We start from the raw sequence: 24969 nt of genomic DNA on the forward strand, positions 1-24969 counted from the left end.
AATGCACTGGTGGTCAGAGAAGGAGAGGTCCATAGACACATTAAGTCCAAAACATAAACAAGTCAAGGTATGGCCCCGGCTATGAGTTGGGCAGAGACATGTTGAACCAGATTGAAGGACTGATAAATATTTAAAACTCAACCATTATTCAATGATTTAAAAGAGACATTTTCTTTAAAAACACTGGGTTGCATTGGGGGGGGGGGGGTCAACAGATGCCAACAGACCAAACACTGGAGCGGCCCCGGCCATTTTCATTATCAGCACAGAATTAAGCTGCATTTGTGCAGATTTTTAAAAAAACATCCGCAAGGCCTCCACCAACACCAGTAACCCGGGGAGAGCTGAAACACTCAGTGTTCGGGGGAGGAGTTCACTCAGCTCCTCAACCTTCAGCCAAATCTCTGTCAAAAATTTTCAAAATTGAAACAAGTAGTAAAATAAACTAAGATGAAAGTCTTAGTAGTCAGAGACAACAAGGAAAGCCTTATATTAGAGGACAGTAATGGTTCAGTCCTCGGTGGGTCCAATTTTGGACACTTCTCCCATTTTTCTGGTGGTTGACAGCCCTTGTCTGTCTTTAGAAAGAGTCTCGCCCTCACAGTGAGGTCAGAGTGAGAATGTCATGAGAGTGACGGATGTCTGATACAGCTGGTCCACAAGAGGGAGCCAGTGAATCTGAAAGTTCTTTAGGTGTAGACAGAAGAAGTTATTGTTTGTAACCGGTAGTCTGTAGTCACTTGAGTGTTTTAAAAGTAGAGTAAAACATATTATCTGTTAAAATGCGCGCGCCCATGGTCGTTTAGGTGAAGACCACCCCTCCCAAAGAATGATCCTCGGTTCCAGAAGAGATTCAAATTGACAAATACATCTCTGTACAGGTTGACTGCAGCCAGGTGTGAAAGATAGGAGTGCGGCCAAAACGGTCCATGCATGCCTCAGTAGATCGGAAGGATGAGACCGGACATGACAATCCGCTCAATACAGCCCGGGCGAGGGGGGGCTTGACTCGGGTGCTACATGGAGATCATGTCCAGGACATCAGTCACACACAGGACACAGGAGACCCTTGCGTTGCCGATGTAAAGTGCGCTGTTGAACCGGAGGTAAGAGAGATGGAGGAGGCCAAAATTCACCAGCAAAAATAATGACAGTCAAGCAGGTCGAGGATGTCGTATCTGTTTTCCAGCTGATGTCATGGTGAGGTCACAAGGGTAGCACCTCCCTCTCCTGCTACGAGCACCGACAACCGACCAGAGCTGGTGATGGGATGGAATGGAGCGGACTTTGGGCTTTAGGTCCAGCCCAGAGCTGGATCCTGGAGGGAGGGACAGACACAGCAGCAGGACAGGTGGCAAAATGATGGTGTCCATGAACTTCTCAGCTTCCTGGATCTGATGGAGCGAGGGGATTCCCTGTTCCAACTCTGCAACTGTATCAGCAAGGCGGATGCAGCGGACACGGCTTGATGGAGAGGTGAGTGGAGCCATCCTTCATATAGTAGATGAGCTGGACGCGTGGGCTCCAGAGTCGGTTGTGGTATTAGAGAGCTTGTGCAGGCAGTGCGGTTGCACTGGGGCCTGTGTGGTGGGTTGGGGGCCCATAGAGAGAGTGAGCCCTCAAACAATGTGTTGAGCAGAGAACGGGCCCTTGCAAGTGATTCAGATTGTCATCTCAGAAATATGGTTGTGTCATTTCCTCGCTCCTCGCTTGAACCGGAAGTTGTTCTGCGCCGCCATATTGAAGGCCGTCCCAAAGCTCTTATTTCTGCTCTGAGGAGCGAGAATCGAGGAGCGAAGAGGGATCTCTGAGGAGCCATGAGTGAGGATGTACGAGAACAGGCTTCCAGGAAGTGTTTTAACGGCTGACACGCCCCCTCATTGTTCATCAGTTATGTGATTGGACGCTGCAGCTGATCGGACTGACCAGATTTTTCTAAATATCACTGGAGTTTCATCCCAGAGTAAAGACAGATCAGAGATTAAACTCTAGTTTTATATTTGATTAGTTTTCTGATTCACCACCTGGTTAAAATGTTCATTGTAGGTCTGAACAACAAAAGCACCACAAACAACTTTCTTCATTTATTAGAAAGATTTGTCTTTTCATGATCTGGTATTTCCCTCAACAACTTTTATTATGGAAACAATTAAAGAGAGAGCTGGAGAGACAAAACACTTTTTACATCATTTATCATCATTTTCATCACAATTCCTTGCGGCGGCAACATTTAAAGTGAGGCACCATTCGGCCGTCCACTAAAACAAACGACATGTTTATCTTACACAGGTTTAACAATTATACAGTCATAATGTCATGGGATTCATGTTGATGAATATGAACAGACAGTGACAATCCTTTCGTTTCATTTCATATGTATTTATTTAATTTGAACATGTAACAAATAATTTAAAAACAACAGTAAATATAGCAAACTGTCAATGAAGAAATTCTCGTTCTCAATAACAAGAACCATTGTTTACCGTTTGTAAAAAACAAAACAAGTGGTTAGGAATAGACGTTAGGGAGTAATTATGGGACTTTTCGACTGCAGCCCCGGACTCACAGAGGTTTAAGGCCTCGTGTTTCTCTTGCTCTTTGATCACCATGTGACAGCAAGAGAAAATGAACATTTATTCTCAAAATAACATCAAGAGAACCATGACAGCATGACAGCAGTCAGTAGATCAGTCATACCAGGGTCGCTGATGTTGGCTGTTTGTCAAAATAACTACTTGAGAGTCATTGAGAGTAATTGAAGTATCATGGCAGCAAGTAGAGCGAGCAGAAGAACACGTAGCTGGTGCAACGAGTGTAAAACTAAGCTGCTGACCAGTCTGACTGCAGCTGGTAGCTTGCTGTGGCCATGGCATAAACAGAGAACAACAAGAAAAGTCCTGCTCTGACCATTACAAATTACTGCTTGGGGCGATGCAACAGTCCATATTCCTGTTAGGGTGATGGTAGAAACAAGCGAAACACCTGCTCCTGCAATGGCAAAAACAGTACTGATACCTGCTGCTGGTTACATTGCCAAAACAGCTCCTGTTCCTCGTGCCGTAAAAACAGTTTACCCAAAAAAAACGTAAGCTAATGAAACAGCAACCTTAACTGGTGAGGTGTTGCTGATGGCACCTCCTGCTATCATCACAGCAGCTGGTTTAGTCATAGAAAAAGCAACAGCAATGCCTGGTGTCAAGCTGTGTAAGCTGCTGGTCTGCACATCTCCAACAGCAGCCGCAGTTTGTGACTTGTGGGGACTCCCTGCTGACCTCTGCTGCTTGTGAGGTTGTTCTTATGAGAGTTTTGTAGCGGGACAGAATACCTTTGGTTCTGTAAGTTTTACTGAAATCTATTTATTATTATTTTTTAAATTCAATTTTATTTTTTGTGGAGTTTTCCCTCACCCCAATGCAGATTCTAAGGATAGAGCGTGTATCTGTGATCTTGAACTATAAGAAATGTACTTGACTTGAGACCTTTTATGTACTAATAGCCTAATGAAGTTAAAGTCCCATAATAATCATAAGAATTTACCTCATCTCCAGTTGTATCAGTGATCAAAACGTGTCCGTGTTTTATACAAGGACTGCAAAGTAAACCCAGGCATTCATTGACAAATTAACAAATAGTTTTATGCAAGTTACACAATTAAATAACCATTTAAGTAACAGGTAAGGGAAAATATTCTGAATGGTCTGAATATTCAAATGTTTTACCCATGTGTGGATGTGGATGGTACGTTTATTATAGGCTATGCATGGCCAATCATTCTTGACACTCACACATTTTCAGTTCAAATATGAGTGGAAAAGTAAAATAATAGAGTCAAGCTCTTTGACTGTAAAACACAATATCTTCTGTTTAGGAAAGAATTAGAAAAATGTGGAAGCTGTATGGTTACGGCACATGCCACATAACTGCAACGCCCCTGATTTGATTCAAATAAATGAAATTTGGTGGATTGTTATATGTGGTGTTCAACATCTGTTTCCGCTGCTTCTGCTTCCTGGACCTGCTCTTTCTGTAAGACGTTAGTTTTGTTTTAGAAAATGCTAAAACAGAACCTGAAAACTTAATGTTTGGGTTCTCAACAGATATTATGTGAAACAAGCACACATCTTACTGACGAACCAAGAAACCTGAACTTCAAAAGCAGAGGGGGGGTGGGGGGGGGGGGGGGGGGGGGACGACTCAGAAGTGAATTGTTTGACAGCTTGGGGATTTCAGAGTGTCCAGTTTGATTGATGGGTAAATGACTTAATCGCTACAGCAGTGTTCTCTGAAGGCTCGGAGCAATGCTCCCTCTGAGTTTCTGTGACTCCCGTTCCTTAAAATCAAAGCCTTTCCTATTGATTCCACCACTTGTCCCCTCACTGTAACATAAGAAGCTAGCTAAGTACAGTTTTACCACAAAATACCCCTAATTCATCACGGAGCAAAATAGGAGGCTGATAGCAGCCGAAAGAGGAGACGGAGTTGACTTGAACTGAGTGAAACTGATCCCTGCCTTCCTATGGCCAAAAATTCAACTTAAGATACTCATCAAAATGTTACGTGACATTGACGTTTCCATTCAGGAGAGAGGGAGACTTTTCCGTTAGAGTGTTGACTCACAGTAGTCATAAGACATGAGAGTGTGTCCTTGTATTATTAAAGGTATGCACGGATTTATAGAGAGACTCTGAAGCTAAAAACTAGCAGGTGAAAGACAAAGTGGTCACAGAATCTATGAAGAATGAGATTTAAAAATGGTCTCTCTTTTGTATTTATGTAGATTTCTAGACGCTTATAGTATTTTCAGTGTATTTACAGAGTAGTGTACCGTTCTGCTGCCATAACTAACAGGTGTTTGCTTTGAACCAGTCTAAGGAGGCAACCGAGAAAACGTTCTTATAATGAAAACATGGTAATTACTGTAACGTAAGGGGATTGATTGGCACTGCACATTCGTGTTGAAATGGTTGTATTCAAAACACTGCATTGCCGGTGACCTTATAATGTAACGGAGCATACTTGTACAATTATTTGTGTGGTTTTTGTGTGGTTTTAAGTAGTTAATAATAGTTATTCTGAAACAGGAGATTCCCATAAATGATTTCAAACACTTTACACCTTATCAGGCAGTGTGTGGGTCATTGTTACCCATATCAGAATCAGCGTTTGTGTTTTAATATTAACGATGTGCTATCCTAATCATTTTGCTGAGCATACACCATCTTTCAAGCTCTGCATCTGCAAAGTCAGTCCGACCTGTTCATGTATCGTCTCCTGCTCTTCTATGCCACAGCAGATTTAAACTCCTACTTTTGTCATTTATATTGCTCCATTACATTACAGTCATTTAGCAGACGCTAAGTGTCTTGCTCAAGGCCACATCGACATCGACTAGCTCTGATTGAAGGGCGGCCCCTGCTCTCCACTTAGCCACAGTCACCTTATTGCTGTAATAATTATTCACTTCTTAATTCATGAACCCTGGAAGGTGCTTTCATTTAGTTTACTGTGAGGCATGTGGCAGTACATCCTTTGTCATAGGCATGTTTCAGCTAAATTAGTCTTGGGTCTTGGGTCTCTTTACTTACTCTTCGTAACCTGCTGATCTCTATAAAAGCACATTGTTGTTTAAAACAATACAGACGAGGAATTGCAACAGATGGATTCTGAGAGAATAAGAACAACAATCACAATGACAAATTTAAAATGGCAATTTGAATGTGAAACGACCAACTGCAGCATCATTATGGGAGCTTAGGCTAGCATGTAGTGCTTATAGATTTGTCCCTTTGTATGGAATGACAAAGCTGTGTGTCCTGTATGAAGAAAGAAAACGGTGTAGCCCGTTTTCAGCCACTAGATGTCTCTGCTACACTGTGTTAATTCCAAGGGCCTCAAGAAAAAGGATGAATTCGTCCACACTTGCTGAAGTGAGAGAAATGTCATTCTTTTTATCGTCACTCAATGTCCTGCAGAGTGCTGTTGGATTTACACTCAATGTTCGACCGCAAAGCTGCAAATCCATTGTCTCTTTGGCACCGGGAGCACACCACAAACAATATTAAACAGAACTCAACATCTTTCTCTACACGATCCCACATGTGAGTTTGTCATCTACTGGCCTGTCTTGAGTACTCTCAGCATTTCCTCCATGTGTTACAGTAAAGCTTGCCTCTGTTCAAATCTGCAACAATATTGTGCGGAACATGACTTCATCCACATCGGTGAATACTTCCAGTGTTCAGTTGGAGAGCTGTTAAAATAGCCAGGTGCTGCAAGAGCGAGCAACATATGAGAGCGTTCGAGAGCATTTCAACTGCACCGGTGAAGTGACTGAATATGATGCTCAATCATCTCCATGGTTGTGATTGGCTAAGGCAGATGTTTGGTGCACGCATAGCATAGCATTGTGCCATATAGTGAACCTATTACTAACTATAGCAAATATATGAGTAAATGTTTAGTATAATGTATTCTGCATATCCAGAACCAAAAACTGCATTGCATTTGATTCCAAGACAGAAATGGAAAATGCTCTGTTTCATCTCTTTCCCCTGCCACTCCAGCGCTTTCTTCAGTAAAATTTGATCTAATTTCCTTTTCCCATCCTTGGGTATTTCCCCACAGAAATGAAGGGATGGTGATTGCTGGGTAAGATTGGAGTGGATCTAATCTTCCACTGCTCTCAGTCATACTCCATTTCACTGCACATCTAATTTGTCACACTGCTGATGAATATGCCACAAGTTTCGTGGGAAAGAGAAGGACATAATGAATATAAAACACACTGGGAGAGGGGAGAGGCAATTGCCGTACCGCACTAACCACAGTGCATTGTTCATTTGTCCCGTTAAATTGCTGACACCATGCATCCACTATGGACACATTGCTTTCCTCCCTCGGAGAATTTGATCAAGAGGTTAAAACAATGACAAACTGAGCTGGCGTTGTTGCTTTCCTGCAGCTTGCAGGCAGAAGCTTCATGGTCATTTGTGACCATTGACTTTAGGGTCACAGGTTTGTCCAAGGGGAGCGTACATCACCCCTCAATGCCGTGCACGCCACTGTGGAAATGCTTGTAAGAAATGCATGCATTTGCTGCTCATATTTTAGCAACATGATGAGCATTGCAGGCAGATGTACTTCACAGAAATGCGCATGCAGAAGGTTTATACAACATTGTTGTGAAGCAGAAGGCACCATGACGTTGTATCTGATGGCTCAAATGGAGCACTGTTTTATTACCAGCTTTAAAAAGCATTACCATCAAATTAAAAACACAAGCAGATGGTATGAATTGCATCTGCATAATTATATTCTAATTTCGTCATTATTCATTATTGCTCTGTTTGTGATTGTCAGGGCGGCGATGCACTCGGCAGCAGTCCAAGCAACAGGCAACAAAGTGAATAGACGGGGTCAGAAATCTGTTCAAATGTTTCCTGGCAACAAGATGTTTCTGTGTCGAAGCTTTTTAGAAAGTTGCCTGCTACAGAACTGCAGCTCTGTAACATGAGCAGAAAGACTCGGTGAGAGGCAGGTGTTGAAACTGACCATATGGAAAAATTCTAAAAGCGTTTTGTTCCGTCCATCGCGCGTGTGCTAAAGTCATTGATGAGCTGAGAGTGAATGTCTCTTTAAAGACGGAGAGGATAGAATCTGTGTGCAGAGCTGCTGCATCCACCTATCCATGAGACCGGAGAGCGGCTGATGAGAAAGCCCTTCAGGACTCTTCTCTAAATAGGCATGAAATTATATCTCCCTCTGACTGAGATTAGCGGCCACGGAGCCTCTTGCGTTCTGCCCCCTCTCTTCCTCAGGCTATCCAACCAAACGGAGCGCTTTGCAGTTTCAGCTCGTTTGTGTTTAAGTTTAGGAAAGTTCATTTTCATCAGGAGGTGCTCTCTATGTCCTTCATCTTACTTTGTGGGTCCTGCAGGATTCGTCACATGTACTGAAGAGATGTGGTTAACCACAGCAATGTTATGTGTTGATGATTGGTGTTAAACATCATTCACTGGAGATGATTTGATTCGCTGTTAGTTTCAGGGTACACACTGCGTTGTACAGCACTTATTAATAAATAGCTCATCTTTAGCTCATTCTTCTACCAAAGGAAGCTCAAAGACACTGACTAAATGCTGAATTGTTTTCTGTCTACTATTTTATGTAATTATTCTAGTAATGCATGTAGCTATAAAATGCAGCTTTCTGTTAATATTCTAGAGCAATACCAAGGCCTCCCCTGAGTGGAATGCAGCTATCATTAGTGTTACTGAAGACACCTGTGCTTTTCCTACTATGACATGTCAAAATGTCTTTCGTGAAAAAGGTCTATTCCAAATGAAAGCTAATGTGTCTCCTGATATGTTGGACGTATAATAGGCGCCCATATGCTAGCAAGTTAAAAGATGATGATGTATCGGTTTTGCATCCAAGTGGTCAAAAATAAATCAGTATTTGCAGGTTTAAAGTGTCAGTCCACTAATTTTATTGCTCGCCTGAAGGCCATGCTTTCACTTGCTGCTACTGACGCTGCTGCTATTGTTCATACAGCATTTCTTAAGCCAAGTCTACATCGTCCGAGGGGGAAGTTATTATTGTCACTCCCAAATCGCTGCTGTACGAAGCTTGCTGCATCTTGGTGGGGAGTTACGAGGTTAGAGCCTCGACCCCAAATGTCACTGCTGTGATTTCTGCATTTAGAGTAAATAATTCATTCCACGTGTCCTGGCTGACATTTACCGGTCATCTGATCACCTTGGATCAGAAGTTGATGATCAGGGTTGTGATTGTTTCAATGGAAAATTTGGGACACAATTTGGGAGTTTACTTGGATTGGCCATGAGATTACTTTGTTTAAAATGATTTAATCTTTCTTTCTTGCTTTTAGTTTTAGAATAATTTCCAGAGTTAAAACGGACATCAATGCAGCTTTTTGAAAGCTGGTGCAAAGTGTTTGGGGTAATGTCAACTTGAGGACTGAGCCGGTTTCCATTTCTTATGTTGTTGAGCAAATTAGAAATGCTAATAGCACTGGATGTTATCATGGCGTCATGGTGTCATGGGTGACACGTTTATTGTAGATTTTGTGGTCTGGTGGAAGAGGAAGTGATGAAGGGAATAAGCAATCCAGAAAATGCAGTGAATCTTTACTCAGTTTTCATGATGTTCGAGCCATTAAACAACACATTTGGGGGTTTGCTGATAAATAAACCAAGAGGCTCTTTTCTGTCTTAAGGCGGCTGATGGAGAACGTAGCGGCCGAAAGGAATTTAAGATGTAAATCTGCGAGAGATGATGGATCCGAATGAGTGAAACAAGAGCAATGCAACATATTTCATACCATATGCCAGATATGATAAATATTTTATTTCTGATCAGCAAAAGACACACAGTTGATGCATTTGTATCTTTCATGACTTTTCAGTACAGAGGAAAAACCCAAACATATACACAGTATGGGTATATATGTATATGGGTATATCTTAAAGTGCAAGTGATTCACAAGGGTCAATCATGCGTTACATAGCATCTGTATGAGGAACTTCAGTAACCTCCTTAAATCCTCGATAACTTTCTGAATCTGATAGTAAAATAACTGTCACTTATATATGAATACAAAATAAACTTTACTAGTCACTGAAGCTTTTTGATTTAGTTTAAGCACAACATTTATCTATTTCAAGTCTTGAGAGGAAAGAGTACCATGAAGTGCCAGAAGTGAGAAGTCTTTAGTCTCTAGTGTTGACAGGAGAAACAGTTTCACAAAACTCTCCATGGGTCAATTTAATAATGCTCCAGTACCACCTTAAACACCCTATACTTTTATTACAATCTAAAACAGAAAGTAACTTTACCTTATATACTTTTCTCACTTTTTGTTTTTTTCCCTAACAGCCTTCATGGGTCACCTAACTTGGGCATATTCTCGTCGAAACAGACATTCAGTATACAGGTACATTCTCTGAAATTACCATTACATTTGACTTGGTGAGGAAACAGTCCATTTGCCTTTGCCAAATATATTTGACACGAGGAATGTTCGTAGAAAATAAATATGAAGACATGGATAGACAGTCAAATATTTGAATGTAAATGTGGACTGATGCTGAGCTCACTGTGTGTTGACAGACCAGAGCGGCCACAGCAGAGGGGCATCTGGACGGCATCACACAGGGAAGTAACAGTTTAGCAGCAGCTGTTGGGTTTTGGATTTACCCATGGACAACAAAGATACAGACATATGTATCAATAGTACATGAAGAAGCCCTGACCCTTCAGGATGCGAAATATTCTAACTGATTTCTCACTGGGTAAATAAAACATGTCTCAATTGCACATGTGCTGAGTTTCAATGCCCTTTATAGTGGTTAGGATGCAAAGTGCATATTTGTCATAACATAGTAAGCTAGGATACACTACAGTGTGACTATAGCTCGTAACTTCCCAAGTGACTCCTTCAGAACTGTCCTTTCACACCGAATGACACAAAAGAAATGCACATATTTACAGAACAAAAAGAAACACCGGTTTACAAAAAAACACGGAAACGGAAAGCAATATAGAGGAGCGATGCCTTCACGCTGTGAGCGCAGTGCGAGAGCAAACAAGCTGCTGTTTTATTCACACAGCATCAGCTGGCACTGAATGAAATAAAGGTCAATTTCTGTGTTGCTGTGAATCCTTTAATGTGAGATTATTGCATAGTTTTGAATTCTTAACATAGCTATTAAATTGACACTGACATCTCTTTTTTTTCTGGTCTGTGCTTCACTCTTATCAATCCAGGAAAATATATAAATTCCCTTTTTTTTTTAAAACGGGGCTGGGTTCAATTCCCTTCATGAAGGCAAAACTATATTTCATAATTTTGTTATAAAACTATTTTCAAGACGACCGATTTGCAAGGTTTGAATATTCAAGAACGGGTGTTTTCTGGATCAAATTGCTTAATAGTGAACCGAACCCAGCCCTGGTTCCAAGCTACTCTTTATATTGCATTTTCAATGTGCACAAACATTTGCAATTTACTGTCAGTAGAGAAACTAGCTTAAGCCATTGATTATCACCACCATCTATCTACCAGGCATCGATGAAACAAACACCAGCATGAAGTGACTGTGGCTCCGCGCCGATCGACTGATTACAGAGTGATTGTTTCGACCTCCTGAAGGCCATGAAACATGCACTCTTACCTGCAAAAATGTTTCGATTTCAAATGTTGATTTTGCTTACTAGATGAAGTCTTCTGGGACTTTTTGTTACTTTGATGTAACAGTTACAAGGTCCCTTAATACACACAAATTAACATGTGCTTCTTACCTACTGAGACAACGCCTGAGTGTCATTTTAACTGAACTCCAACAATGTACCACCAACATGTTGCAGAACGAGTGTGTGAACTAAGTCAGTAGCAGCGGCCTGTAAATATCTTCACACACGTTGGTTACTTTCTCACTGTCTGCAGTTTTAGTAAAACACGCCTGAGCTGAAAGTAATCCTACTGTGTTATCTAAGTTTTCGGTGATAAAATAACAACCAAGTATTTTCTTGAATCTTAACTTTGATTGTTGCTTATTTAACCATTAATATGTAATATCATGACAAAAATTCTTGATTAAAAAGCAGGTTTTCAGGGGCTTTAAAAGAGATTTTGTGACCGAGGGCTAAAGCAGATACAGATACCGCACTATGTACTCCCATGATGCCTTTCTCTTGCATTTTTCCCGTCTCTTTCTCTACTGTGTTGTATCAGAACTGACACATTGACAAAATTACATGCAAAATAAATAATAACAGGAAAAAAATGCAAGAGATGACGATAATCAATGACACTTGTTACGCATTAGATTCAACTATGCAGCCACCTTGAGGAAAATTAACTTCAGCCCGTGCGAAGATAAGCACTGCAAACTAGTGCAGTCAACAATCAAAAAACCTGATGCTGGTGTTTGTTTTACTTTGATTGAGTCATCGACAATGTGCACAAACCCCCATCACTGAACAAGCACATCTAGCAGCTGCAACGACGTCCTTTTTTTTTCTTTTTTTTTTAACCAGAAACTGTGTCAGAATGAAGCTATCGGTTTGTTGTGGTCCCTTGTAACACGCATAACGTAGATCACCTGACTTGAATGACCAACCTTCTTCCCCTATGGCCAGCACAGAGTCATGACACGGGTCCCATTCAGTCACCAGAGTGTCAGCTCACTTCTTCTTCTTCTTTTTTGGCATAGAGCTCATGTTCAAATAGGAGCCATGACTGAACTGCTTTTTAAATCTGTAAACCAATTAAGAACTACAATAACACAATTAAATAATATAGTAGGAAAATAAATATCGTTCCAACAAGGCTTTTTGTTTTAAATAGTCATTCTCAATCTTGACGCTGGAAGCCAGTGTGTATGTGACGTTATTCACCTCAGAGAACGATGATCGTCAGTCCAAGAAGAGGGCTGCTCTCAGTCTCATCGGTGAACGTGCTAATCAGCTACTGCACATACACGACCGCCTCAAGCTCAGTTAAGAACATGGATACAGATTCCACTAAACATGGTCCCACATATTATGTAGAGCTCAACAGTCATATGCACTACAAGTGTCTGTATACAAGATATGCATAATGGACTTTTTTCTGATATTTAGACTTGGCCACGACCGGGACAATCCTTATGTGCAGGATGATGATTTGAAACACATGACAGTGGCTACATCTGCCATCAGAGAAAAACAACAACTATAAGTGCTATTAGCTATTCACTATTTTGGTATTTCATGAATAGCAATTAGGGCAGTTTGAAGTTTTTTTGGTCAGTTTAAGGTAACTCAAAGGTTATCGTGGAACCTCTACAGACCTCACTCCGTGTGAGCACTCTCTTTTAGAGGGCAAGCTATGGCTGTCTCAGATACCTTAGTATACAGTACATTTAACTGTTACGTCAGAAAATAGATATGAAACTCATTTCCACATCTCATGCTCACAATTTGACTGGTCTCATCACTGAAATATTAAATACATCTACCAATAATATCCCATTCCTATCAGTGAACTAATAATAATCCAACTACTGATTTCTATTTATGATTAAATGCCGGGGATATTAGATTGCGTTATCTTTTAAAGTACGGACTTTTGCTCTAGAGGCGTGAACCACTATGGCTGTTTTTTTCTTCTCTTTTTTTTTGCTTGGCATCAAAAGACTTCTTAAGGATTCATCTCTGTTGGTGGAGGTGAAGAGGAGTGAACAGGACCATGTCGCACAGATGCAACAGCCACATGTTCAACACTAACTGTGAGCGGACTCGATGGAAGGGGGGGGGGGGGGTTCTCTCAAGCCTAAAGTGTAGGATATACAATATAACAACAACCAAACTCTGATATCAACTCTATGTGCGTTCCGGCATTCCCTAGAGGTGCGTATTTCTGTAACTTCCAGTCTAGCGGAGGAATGGATTTCATCACCCCTAGGGAATAGAGGAGCTTTCATGATGTTTTGAGGAATGTGTGGAGTTTCTGAATCTGAGTGGAAGTTAGGAGCTGTCGCTGGCAGAGCGCTTTTTGCCAAAATGACTGGCGGAGTCTCTGTTTCGCAGATTAGGCTGGATCTTGTACATATGGGGACCCATGGACCAGCGCCAGCTCCCACGGCCCTCCACTCCAGTTGGGATGGCGGCAGCTGCAGCAGCCACAGCAGTGGATGGGCAGGGCTTGTTCTGCAGCAGCTGAATAAGCATGGTCATCTCTGGGCCCAGCCGCGACACCATGCTGGTCCTAACGCCGTCCACTGTGTCCTCATCACAGTCCATCAGGCTCTGGAGCAGCTTACCATAAAACCTAGGACAACAAAACAAAGCATCACAGAGCGTCTGTTTAAGAGCTCCAAGCCAAAATGGACAAAATGTACAGCATGGCAACAAAACATTCCTGTGGTACCTGCCAATTGTTCATATCTGTTCAGAAGTATTTCTATGTATTTGCACTCGTGCTCTATAGTCTATATCTATAGTCATTCATATGGGTCGCTACTAAGCCTAGAGCTTCACCCTCCTGTATAGCCCTTTTGTATCCACTCCCAAACTGCAATCCTACATGTATTACAGCGACAATAGGAACAAACATATCAAGACTTGATATTCCTGTTTCATTTTCTTTCATCGTAGAGAGAATGTATGAATCAGATGCCAAACAAAAACATTGAAATCAATACAAATTTAGCCATCTGTTATGCTGCATAATTCAGGGTCTGATGTGGAATTAGCAACATGCCAGCCATGTATATCTGTGGTTGTTAGGAAGATTCAAAAGTATGTCACATTCATTTAAAACTAGCAGCTATATTTAGTGATTACTGGTACAAAAGGCCTTGTTTTTGTATCTACTCTGTGGTCAAAGAGCCTATTGAACATCATGAGCTTCAAACTCTGACACGCCCTTAACACGCCCAAAACAATGTGTCCTGTGTCACCAGATCGCAACTTTAATCAACTTGTTGTTTAGTAGAAGAAGAGCTCACCTATTGGGGAAGTGACTTGGTAGCTGTGCCACTTCGCCAATAGCATCTGGATTTGATCGGGCTACAGTGCAGATATCCAGCTTGCTGTAACACTCCTCTTGGACTTCAGATATCATTCTTTGGAAGGTGGAGCAGCGGCGGATGGTGGGGAATGCCTTCGAGGTGATGCCATTGGCAATGCACTTAAGGCTCTCCTTCACAAATGCTTTACCCTGTAAAAACACAGCAGTGCTTCACACATTCTTGCCCTGACAGTTACACCCATATAATCCTACACAAGCCCATGTGCATGGTGGAAATAGAGAGGATGGCATACTGTTTGCAGTCTTTGTGAAATGAATTAAAGTGCATACCTGAGTGTCAAATTTAGCAGCACTGTAAAGGAAGGACTTGCAGATGTCATGCATGCCATCTGTGTCACAAGTTGAGTTTTCCAGGCAGGCGAAGGCCCCGCAGCCAACTTGGAGGGCACTGTTGAGACAGCGTGCCACATCTGCTGTGGGCACAGAGAATGAACCATCAGCCAACAGTGGGTTCACTGGGAATCACTGCACAGTCACTGAGCTCATTACTCAAGGGTTGCCAGGGTTTCAGCAAAAAAATGTGGCCAACAAAAGCACATTTTCATACTTTGGTGATTCACAAAAGACATACAGTCACTTGGGGCAAATAGTGGACTTGACTGGAGATTGGACACCTTACAACTCAGACACTATTTGGCACGACTGCCCTTTTCTCTTGGCAGGGCCCTATATTCCATGCTTTGGTTCTTTTCAGCAGGGCTTGGATGAACAGCACCAGAAATACCAAAGAGTTTACTGAAAATTGTTGGCGTGCCTGACACACACAAACACTTGTACCACTGGCACACACAGACATGGATACATACAAACTCATGCTGTCATCAAACTCTGTCTTCAATTGCAGTAATTGTCAAGCTGAATTTGAAGACTCTTACTCCAAACCCCTGTAATGTTCTTAAATATTAACTTAGCAAATGTAACAATCCAGTTACATCCCAGAAATGCTCCTATGAACGTCTACATAATGAAATACATGTTCAGAAAATGCTGCTATCTTCATTTCAGGAGGGTCACATGACTGGATTAGTTATTAGGCTGATTAACCCACAAGTAACCCTGATCCCCATCTTTGTAAAAACCTATGAAACTACCCAGCTGCATGCTACCCTGCAACATCATTCAATCCATTTTCCAAAAACTGACCTTGGCCATAAGGAACACAGCTCCAAGTCCATGCAACCGACTTGACATTTTAAACCAAGAATGAGCTATGAAACATAATCTGTAAATCAGTGTATCCAGATAGTTGGCTCTGCTTTTTCTTCATCCAAGAATCCACTGAGATGGCCAGCAGCCTGACTCAAATCCTTTGTAATAACCATTAAGAAATGTGATCGCAGAGCCTAAGCCTACTTGGCAGACTTTGAATCTGAGGCCCCATGTTGACCTGGTCAGATAAAGTCTACCTGCCATCGGGGACCAGAGATCGCTCTTAAAATAAAGAGAGTGAGCTGCAAATCTTACGATGATAAAGCAGTTCCCGCAGAAGGGAATCAGCATCCCTGTCAGCCAATTATCACTGGGCTGTAGCTTTGTGTTAAAAAGGAAAAGTCAACATATGAATGAAGCTACGCAGATTCACCCTTTGCAGTGTCATTTCTTGATGGTTATTGCAGAGGATTATGAATCAGGCTTTTTTTTTTTTGGGGGGGTGGGGGGGGGGGGGGGATGAATAAGACATGTGAACTAATAGGGTTGCATTCATTCATCCAAAAGACACAGCCCCAGTGACAAGCAGTGTAATAAATAGCCTGAAGCCTTCTGTTTTATGCACTGAAAGCACCCTCAAGTCCACTATAATGCTGAATAGTGGGACGTATGCAGCAGCCAAAGCCACGAGAAAGAGACTACCAGCATGACACAGCCTGCGCTCTCAGGTGTCAGCACCAAGCTCCATGCTCATCTGTTGCCGGCAGGACACCGGCAAAAAGCACAGCGTTAATCCCGCAGCCTTTATCATGACTCAACGCGCTCGTTTAGACAGAAAAGGCTGTATAGGCCAAACAAATATGAGGGAAAAAGATCTCCACATAGTAAACGAGCAAAGGTAAGCCTGTGCATTGTGGAAATGGTGTGTAAAAAAAAAAAAAAAAAAAAAAAAAAAAAAAAAAAAGCAAGCAAGCAGTGCACTCTGAGATATGCAGATGGAGGCAGCGTGTTACTTACAAGGGCTATTGGCAGAAAAGCGCGTTCTCCTGGGCGAATAAGACTCGTTTTGATCCAGTTCATATGCAGATGCGTTCAGCACCATCAGGAGAAAAAGTCCCGTCCTCAAAGGCATCGTCCTCTCAACACAGATAATACAACTAAATGTAAAGAGACGCCTCCTGCTTTGTGTGTAATTCATAAGAATAACGTGCTCCAAAAAGCTTCTGCAGCGCCGAAAACACAATCAATGTAGGTTATTACAAGTAAGCTGCCGGCAACGTCTTTACACTGGACTCCTCACTGTCCCTTTGACTTGCATGACAGATAGCACCGATGTCAAGTCTGCATGGGTTTATATGGGAGCGCTGAACATTACGAGTTCTGCGTTTGAACCAATCAGAACGCTGTATTCAAGACCGTGGTCCTGGTCCCTCCACTACTAATTGATAAGATCATTTAACAGCGGCCAACACAGCTCAACATGGAGAATTTGGCCATTATTTCTTATAATAACCCCAAATACAACATGCAAATTTTTATACACACATTATATACATTAATATACATTAATAAATCACCTTGACATGCTACAAGTGGCTTTTTTATACCCAGTACAACAGAATATCTTTCCAAAGTAAGAGAGACTCCCTGCGTCATTACCGAATTCGTAAAAATTAAAAGTATTGTATGAAGTTAGTCTTTAATATAATTTAATATAAAGTTATATATAAAGTTGTTAACCCAAATTACTGGTGACATTTTGGAATGACAGTTGCAGTTACGTGTGACAGGTTTGAATATGAATTAGATAATCAGATAATTATTGTAACGCTCATTCTTCAATCTGAGCACACATCTTATTGTATGTTCTAAACTTGGAGCTTCATTTATACATATTACCTGTAAATGTCATACATTTGCCAATTGCTAATTTCACTTTTTCTAATGTGCATATTGGTATCTGTTGGAAAAAAAAAAATCATTATTCCATAAAGCATATTATTAAAGTGAAGTACGTCACTTTCATTTTTTTTTTTTTTGTTTTCACCTATTTAGTTATTGGTTATTATGAGATATTGTTGGGAGGGCGATGCATTTTGTTCTTGGTTGAGGGCAGAGTCCAAAGAAAATATAAATAGCACGTCTCCCCACCACAAATCATTTGTCTACAGTCCCTAATGTCAAAAAATGCAAAGCCCACCTCCACACTAACAGACCAAAGTGTATCTAACCAACCTGTGTTTTAGTCAAATGTGGCTCGTATACTTTGGCAGACTTAAATGCCTTTGTCCAAATATCAACCCAGAATATTCAAATGACTCGTCTTTTTTTTATCACTCTGGCATTTACCTGAACCGTGCTGAATGATGACACCGTTGTTGCTTTAACTTAAGGGAATCTACATAAAATGGAGATAAACTATCTGTGTTGTTGACCTAATTCTCCACTCTCCTCTTCCCAAGACTGTGAAATGTTGGCTCAGAGACCACTAACTTGCAGCTGCACGTGCCGGCATACAGAGGATGATGTGTGGGACTCTAAGCTATCATTAATCATGGAGGCCTCACGCCTCTTCACCCAGTGCAACGCTCGACTAAAACAGACAGATTCAGACACTATAGGAAACTGATTTGTCCTGATCATAAGAATGTGGAGTAAAAAAGAAAAAAGAAGCGCTGAACAGACAAACTTCATGCGTGTCCTCTCGCCATCAGATATACAGTTCCTTACAGGTGTCAATGCGTGTCAAGAATAAATCCCCCCATTAGTAGAAGATTTGTGGTATTTTCCTTGCATGTTATGTCTTCTGTGTTCTGGTTGTCTTTGGCAATCTTTGTGCTATAACCCTAGTTTTTGCCAGAGAGTTGTCAGTTGGGCATGATGTCAAGCTGTTGGCACCTTATCTCTTCTGGGGAATCCAAATATGGGCCCTTGCCAGCTGCAACAATATCCTTTTTAATGGAAAGATAATGTGACCGTAACTGCTTAATGAATGGGCTATTATCTACTGTCACAATCAATCATCATCAACATCCAAGTCCCCGTAGTGCATAAGCTACACATTAGACATGTGGTCTGTCAATTTCTTACCTTTAGCATCTCTTTCTGTTACAGTAAAGAACTTTCCAGAGTGATGACTGGTTCTCCTCCCTGCAGATTATGTGTGGAGAACAGTATGTCAAACACCAGCCTGCTTACTTATTGGGTATGTCAGCACTCCTAAAAAAAATAAAATAAAAAACTGAAGAAAACTATGTAAGATTTGAGTCAGATGTTGGGCTGATATTTATGCTTGGCATGAATATGTTTGCTGCTCTGGCATTTATTGCTTCCCTATGCTTTTTTCGCTCAAGCAAGGTGGGGAGTGGGGGGGGGGGGGGGGGGGTTTCGGTGCGTCGCCGCTGAAACTGAAGACAGGAGTCGAGAGTTTATTCATGAGTTTGCAAGTCGGTCTCGTCCTTGTTAACACATCACTGCAGACTTTTCCTTTTTGGATCGTAGCCATACCACAGACACATTTGAGAAGACCACTTCCGTGTCCTCTGGGGGAAAGGATAATGAATTCCTTTGTCAGGTAGAAGAAGGTGATTCACCTTATTTTCAGAAATATAACAGACAACACTGGCATGGACATAGTTCGCTGAAAGGACAAAGGCAGCGTGAGAGTTTTGCATTCATTTACATTGAGGTGGATGAACGGATTCTCTGATTAGAGATCACTTTGCATCAAAGTTGAATTTTACCCTAAGCTTACTGCTGTTTGCCTGACAGTTACTTCCTCTATAACTATATGATCAGGAGATTGCTCATTATGAGCGAGAGATTTGAAATGAATGTAATAAATGGGAAGCTGATCTTTTATCAAGCACAAGCTAATTAATATGGCTAAAGTCTCCACTAAAGCTTTTAAACTATGTTTATGTAATGGGCGATATAAAAGCACTCTCAAGATGTCCCCTGAAGGACAGTGTACCTGTGTCCACAAGAGGGACTTTTCTCAGATGTTACTGACTTGCATGAGCTATTCCCGTAAAGCAACACCTTGGAACATTTTGTTTATAGTGTACTGAAGGGGTGGAGGGGAAACATTACGATTTGGCATTTTTGAGAAGTGGAAAAGATCCACGACACTCGGTTGGGTTATAATTACAGTTGCCCACATGTGAAACCAGTCGAGGGCGAGGTGTTTGCACCTACCTTTAGAATTTTCAGTGTGTGTTTTTATGTTTGGTCAGGGGGATAATGAGTTTTGCTTCCAGGCGGCAGATGCTTGTCGTGTTCACATGTGAAAAGCACTTCATTTTTTGGAAAATATTTTGAAAAAGAGGTTGCAGCGCTGCACAGTAATGACAGAAAGAACCAGGATCTGTCCAACACCCAGTAGTGCTGTCAGGAAATCGAGAGACCCCCAATGGTAAAAGAGAGACGTCACTTTTAAAAGGTTTGGAATAAATACATATCCGTCTAAAAAGCTCCCAGGAGGCAGATCAATTGTTAGAAAGCTTTTTAAAACTGCTTCCATAAATCAAATGGTCCTGTCTAATGTTATTGAAACCACAGTTCCAATCTGTATTGTTAGAGGAAAGTCTATCAACAACCAGAAGTGGAGCAACCAAACTGAGATTTGGTTTCTGTGGGCACACTGAACAGCTAAACCCTACAATTAGCAGATGCCGCTCTCATTATGTTGTGGCGCTGTGGAATTCACAATTCTTCAAAAAAAGCATGATGTAAACTGACAAAATACACGGTAGTATCGGAATGGATGTTTTTTTTTCTAAAACAGAACATAACGCAAAAACTCAGGGGATCTGCACTCCTGAATGTGTATCCAACACGAGTAGCATAGCAAGGATATACGTACATCATGGAGCCTGGAATGAAAGCACACTGCTGCCCTGCTTCTTGAAACATTCGGACCAAACATTACACGAGAAAAAGTGAATTGCTACAAATGTTTTCACGTTCTCCAGGCAGTGATGTGACTACAGATGACTTACTTAAGTCGCTGCTCTGCAAAGAGAATACAAATCAAGAACAATCATGTTTGGGCAACATGGATGAAGGACTGTGGAGGAGCACTTTAAGATTTCCTTCTATGTGTGCAGTACAAACAATGTGTGTAAACAACCTCACACCAATTACTGTCTTCATTACTGCTGAGGTTTGATATGTCACAGACTGTGAGGACAACCTCAGTTCAAGTTAGACTTGAAGTGCTTACAGTACTCTCAGATCTTACATAATAAATACAAAAATATTCATGTCATAACATATTAAGCATAAACATCAGTAGTTGTGTTAAAGTTTAACAATGAAGCATTGACTTTATTAACATTCTGTCAGGACTCCTTGGCATCAGTTAGATTTAGGAAAACACATTGTGGTTTGGGTTCAAATTACTACATTTCTAGTTACTAATGTAGCTCAAGCGCAAGTTCAGTCAGGAAGACATTCACTTGTGATCTCTGTCTCTCCTCTCCTTGTAATTACTCTATCAGCTGATTGGGGGCGTGCACTTTTAAGTAACCAACCAGATTCGGCACACAGTTTCCTTAAGCCAATCAGATCGTTGCTGTCAAACTTTAAAGTGTTCTCCTCTCTGCTGCTGTCAGTTGTCATTTCAGCGTTAAGCAGATGCGACCCGCATCAGTCAGCATCACAGTCAGGCTCCTGATTCACCACCACCACCAGTGTCTGGACTCCAGGGGGGATTAGGCCTGTTGGACCTCAGTATCCCTGTCCTCGGTGATAGTACTTCAGGATGGAGTCCAATCGCCAAAGACTTTGCACTTTTCGTATTTGATGCTTGTATAATAAATCACTGTTAAATTATAAAACAAGTCTCTCCTGATTGAACTACTACTAGTTCAAATGTGACTAAAATTGAAAAATGAAACTAAAGCACATATGGGACACAAATAGCTGTTTGTAAAGTGAAAGTTAAACTGTGAACACAACAAACAACACTTGGCCTGCAGGACACAAACAGCTGTTTGTAACACCTTGTTCGTTTCCAGCAACGAACACAGCATGTGACGTAGTATTAAACAGTGAGAAAGACTCCTGCATATGTTGGGCGGAAGGGTCAAACAAACACAGGACTTATGACCACAAGACTGGTGTTCGTGTCCCAAAGTGTTGCTTGAGTGACGCGTTTGACGAAGTGGTTTTGTTGCCTAAATGTAACTCTCGTCTGAAAGTCGTGCACAGCGACGCGATGAAAAGTTGTGCTGAGTCCATGTACCAAATCTATAGATTGAATTTTGTGATTATTTCACAAACACACACAGCGTCCAGTGTTTGTTTCAGCTCAGCCAGACGGAGACTCTCTGTAGAAGCACTCTGTCACCTGACCTTTCCTTACATTGGGGATTTGTGCTCACTCATTTGGAAAGATATATCAAATACTTTTTTGAATGATATATCTGTTTCCAGATGTTCATGCTTCAGGTTACATCAGGGAGTAGTATTTTTGTGAGTCTTATCAGACTCCTGGATTGGGTTTCATTTACCAGAGTTCATCCATGGCTCATCATCAGTTAAGTCTTGTGTTTCATTGTCAAATATAAGCATCCGTGCTGCTGGAGTGTCCTTGAGCAAGATGCTGAATCTCAGCTCCTAGCTCCATCTGTGTTGTTCTGTAGCTGGTCCAGCTGTTTTACCTTCCAGTAAAACAACTGAAATGACTCATTTCAAGAATGTTGCTCACCCAGATCAGCAGCCCAAAGATGTTTTATTAGGACAAAACAGTGCGTCCCAAAGTGATGTTGTGAGGTGTTTTTATTGTCCAAACCTTAAGTTTGTTACTTATTTTAAGGCAAACCTTGATGTTTTTCCTAAACTAAATTAGTTTGAAAATCATGCTGAGTAACTTGAAAATTATTGGAAAATTGGTGTCCATGTACACAAATAGATTGAATTTTGTGATTATTTCACAAACAGCCACGAGACTGTGTTGTGGTTTCACATGGCACACGAACAACGGCCGCTTGTTTGTTACAGCTCGGTCAGACTGAGACTCTCTGAAGAAGGACTCTGTCACCTCTGTCAAGCCCAAAGGACAAAGAAGTGCGGCTTGGATATCGTGTGTGCGTGTTGCGTGTGTTCTGCTCCAGATTTTTGTTGCTAAATTTGGATTGGAAACATGTTTAATGGGAATGCTTTTGAAGTGAGATGGTGGAAAGTACTGTCGACTTGCGGGAGCCATTACACTAGATACATTTGAAATGCGTTATTTTATCAGACCCACACTATTTCCCAAAGGGCAGAGCCTCTCACAGAGCTCTGTGAATCACAATATCATTCTATTCTCAGAGCTCCATTGTGCCTAATCATGTAGTGGTACTTTTGCATTTGCTGTTCGAAACACCTGCCATCCGGTATGTTTTTTGTGGGTAATATCCTCTGGTGCACAGGTGTGTTTGCAGTAACTGTTTCCAACAGCAGCAGTAGTAGTTTCAATATAATACACTAAAAATGAACATTGTCATTTGCTTTAGCTAGATCCAACCGCAGTTAAAGATGACTGACACCTTTAGATACTTTGACTTCATCCCCAGAACATCTGAGGAAACTTACAGTACGAGACAGAAGTGTCTGGCAAGCGACCTCTGGAATGTGCATCCAGTGAAATATATGAAAAGCACATTTTGAGATCTGCAACTTTGCCAATGATTTATTCTTTGTCAGACCTTTTATATCCAATTGTCATGGCTCCTCAGTTGAACATCGAATGTTTGCGGATCGGTCCACTGATTAAATGCCAAAGTGTCTGTTGAAGCCAAAGTGATGTGACTAAGAACAGAGTATTTTATTTGTTTTGTATAAAGCAATCTGTGCAAGTTATAGTATAGCGTTGTCATGCATTTTAACAACCCTGAGACCCTGATTGTGTTATACTCCAATCAATTACATCAAATCATTTTTTTCCTCCATTGGATTTGAGATAACAAGTGAAATTCCCCTTTACGTTCCACTGCCCAAGCACACACACTTGCATCTGTGCATTAACGCTGCACACATACTCTCTCACACACACACACACACACACACACACACACACACACACACACACACACACACACACACACACACACACACACACACACACACACACACGGACACACTAAGCAAAATCCTCGTGCCTGTACCTGAGAAGGAGTCTGTCTGTATGCAGCATGCAGTAGTACCTAGGCTATGTTCCCTTCACCCAGCCATCTGGTTTCAGTTCAGACCCATCTGGATCTGTCTCCAGCCCAGGCATCTCAGGAATACATTTTGGAGGGGTGCCCACATCCGTTCACACAGACAAGTGTTTTCAATTACTCAATTTTAAATGTCTCTAAAACCCAAATGATTGAGCTTTATTTTTTTTTAAAGGCAGCAGTGGTGGTAAACGCCGCTTTATTAAAAGAGCTGCTTCAAAGGGAGTAGGCTGACCAGTACACAAGACTGTGTTACACCTTGATGACTGGCAGGAGCATGTCAACGCTGCAAGCCGACTCCAGGACAAAGACTCCAGGATCGCAACACATACTTGTTTGCTGATTTCAGAGCTACCGCAAATATCCTCTCAGCCAACATGAAGCAACTGGAGAGCCAAGGAGTGATGAGAACCATGCAACGAGCTCATCTCACACTGTAACTGACAGGATGATTCTACAAGCTCCCACACCAACAGGAACGCGTTAGCGTCATGTATAGTTGAGGTTTGTACCATTAAACTCAGAAGATATTTTAGGTCTATAGCAATTTATCAATTTTAAACGGGCCCTGCATGGGCTCACGTTGATTGATATTGATGAATTTCTGAAGCATGTTGCATCAAATACCAATTTCTTAATCACAATGTATTGCCATTGCTTATTCCAGTCTGCTGCATAAAGGATGTTTTGGATTCTCCTACAATTCCTTTTAAATATATTTTATATTATTGTCTGACACTTAAGTTTTGATAGACAACGTACAGCAAGAGGAGAATGATGAATATAAACTAACATGTAGCAAAACCAAAGGTTGGTTTTTATGCATTTTAGCCAGCTACACTTTCTATCACTGACAAAGAACTTTCCCATTTCTGTTGTGTGTGTGTGCGTGAGTGTGTGTGTGTGTGTGTGTGTGTGTGTGTGTGTGTACATGTGCGTCATATCCTCACACAATCCATCCTGATGATTTCTGCTGTGTCAGAGTGACGCTTGTACCTGAATCTATTTTAAATTGTG

General features: G+C 41.4%; 1 protein-coding gene and 1 long non-coding RNA gene across 2 annotated transcripts; one reads left to right on the forward strand and one right to left on the reverse strand.

Annotated features, from left to right (window-relative positions):
• The first annotated feature begins 559 nt into the window (after positions 1-559).
• Positions 560-10962, forward strand: LOC142964509 (uncharacterized). Its single transcript, XR_012957531.1, has 4 exons — positions 560-1106; positions 1190-1476; positions 9898-9955; positions 10132-10962. It is a non-coding gene; the product is annotated as an uncharacterized LOC142964509 (long non-coding RNA).
• On the reverse strand, positions 9332-17507 carry stc1 (stanniocalcin 1). The gene is made up of 4 exons (XM_076104857.1): positions 16763-17507; positions 14867-15009; positions 14514-14725; positions 9332-13834 (listed from the first exon to the last, which is right to left on the reverse strand). Exons 1-4 carry the CDS (start codon positions 16941-16943, stop codon positions 13531-13533), a joined length of 840 nt encoding a protein of 279 aa, XP_075960972.1. The 5' UTR covers positions 16944-17507; the 3' UTR covers positions 9332-13530.
• Positions 17508-24969: the final 7462 nt, after the last annotated feature.

This window comes from Anarhichas minor, unplaced genomic scaffold (genome assembly GCF_050575085.1).
Source record: "Anarhichas minor isolate MPS153535 unplaced genomic scaffold, ASM5057508v1 ptg000030l, whole genome shotgun sequence".
Lineage (NCBI taxonomy): Eukaryota > Metazoa > Chordata > Actinopteri > Perciformes > Anarhichadidae > Anarhichas > Anarhichas minor.

Bases quoted from the DNA above. Each gene is read 5' to 3' on its own strand.
- stc1 (XM_076104857.1), bottom strand. From the start codon at position 16,943: ATGAATTACACACAAAGCAGGAGGCGTCTCTTTACATTTAGTTGTATT. The intron at 15,010-16,762 runs GTAAGTAACACG...CTGTGCCCACAG, and splicing joins CTTTTCTGCCAATAGCCCTT to CAGATGTGGCACGCTGTCTC. The intron at 14,726-14,866 runs GTATGCACTTTA...GTGTTTTTACAG, and splicing joins CTGCTAAATTTGACACTCAG to GGTAAAGCATTTGTGAAGGA.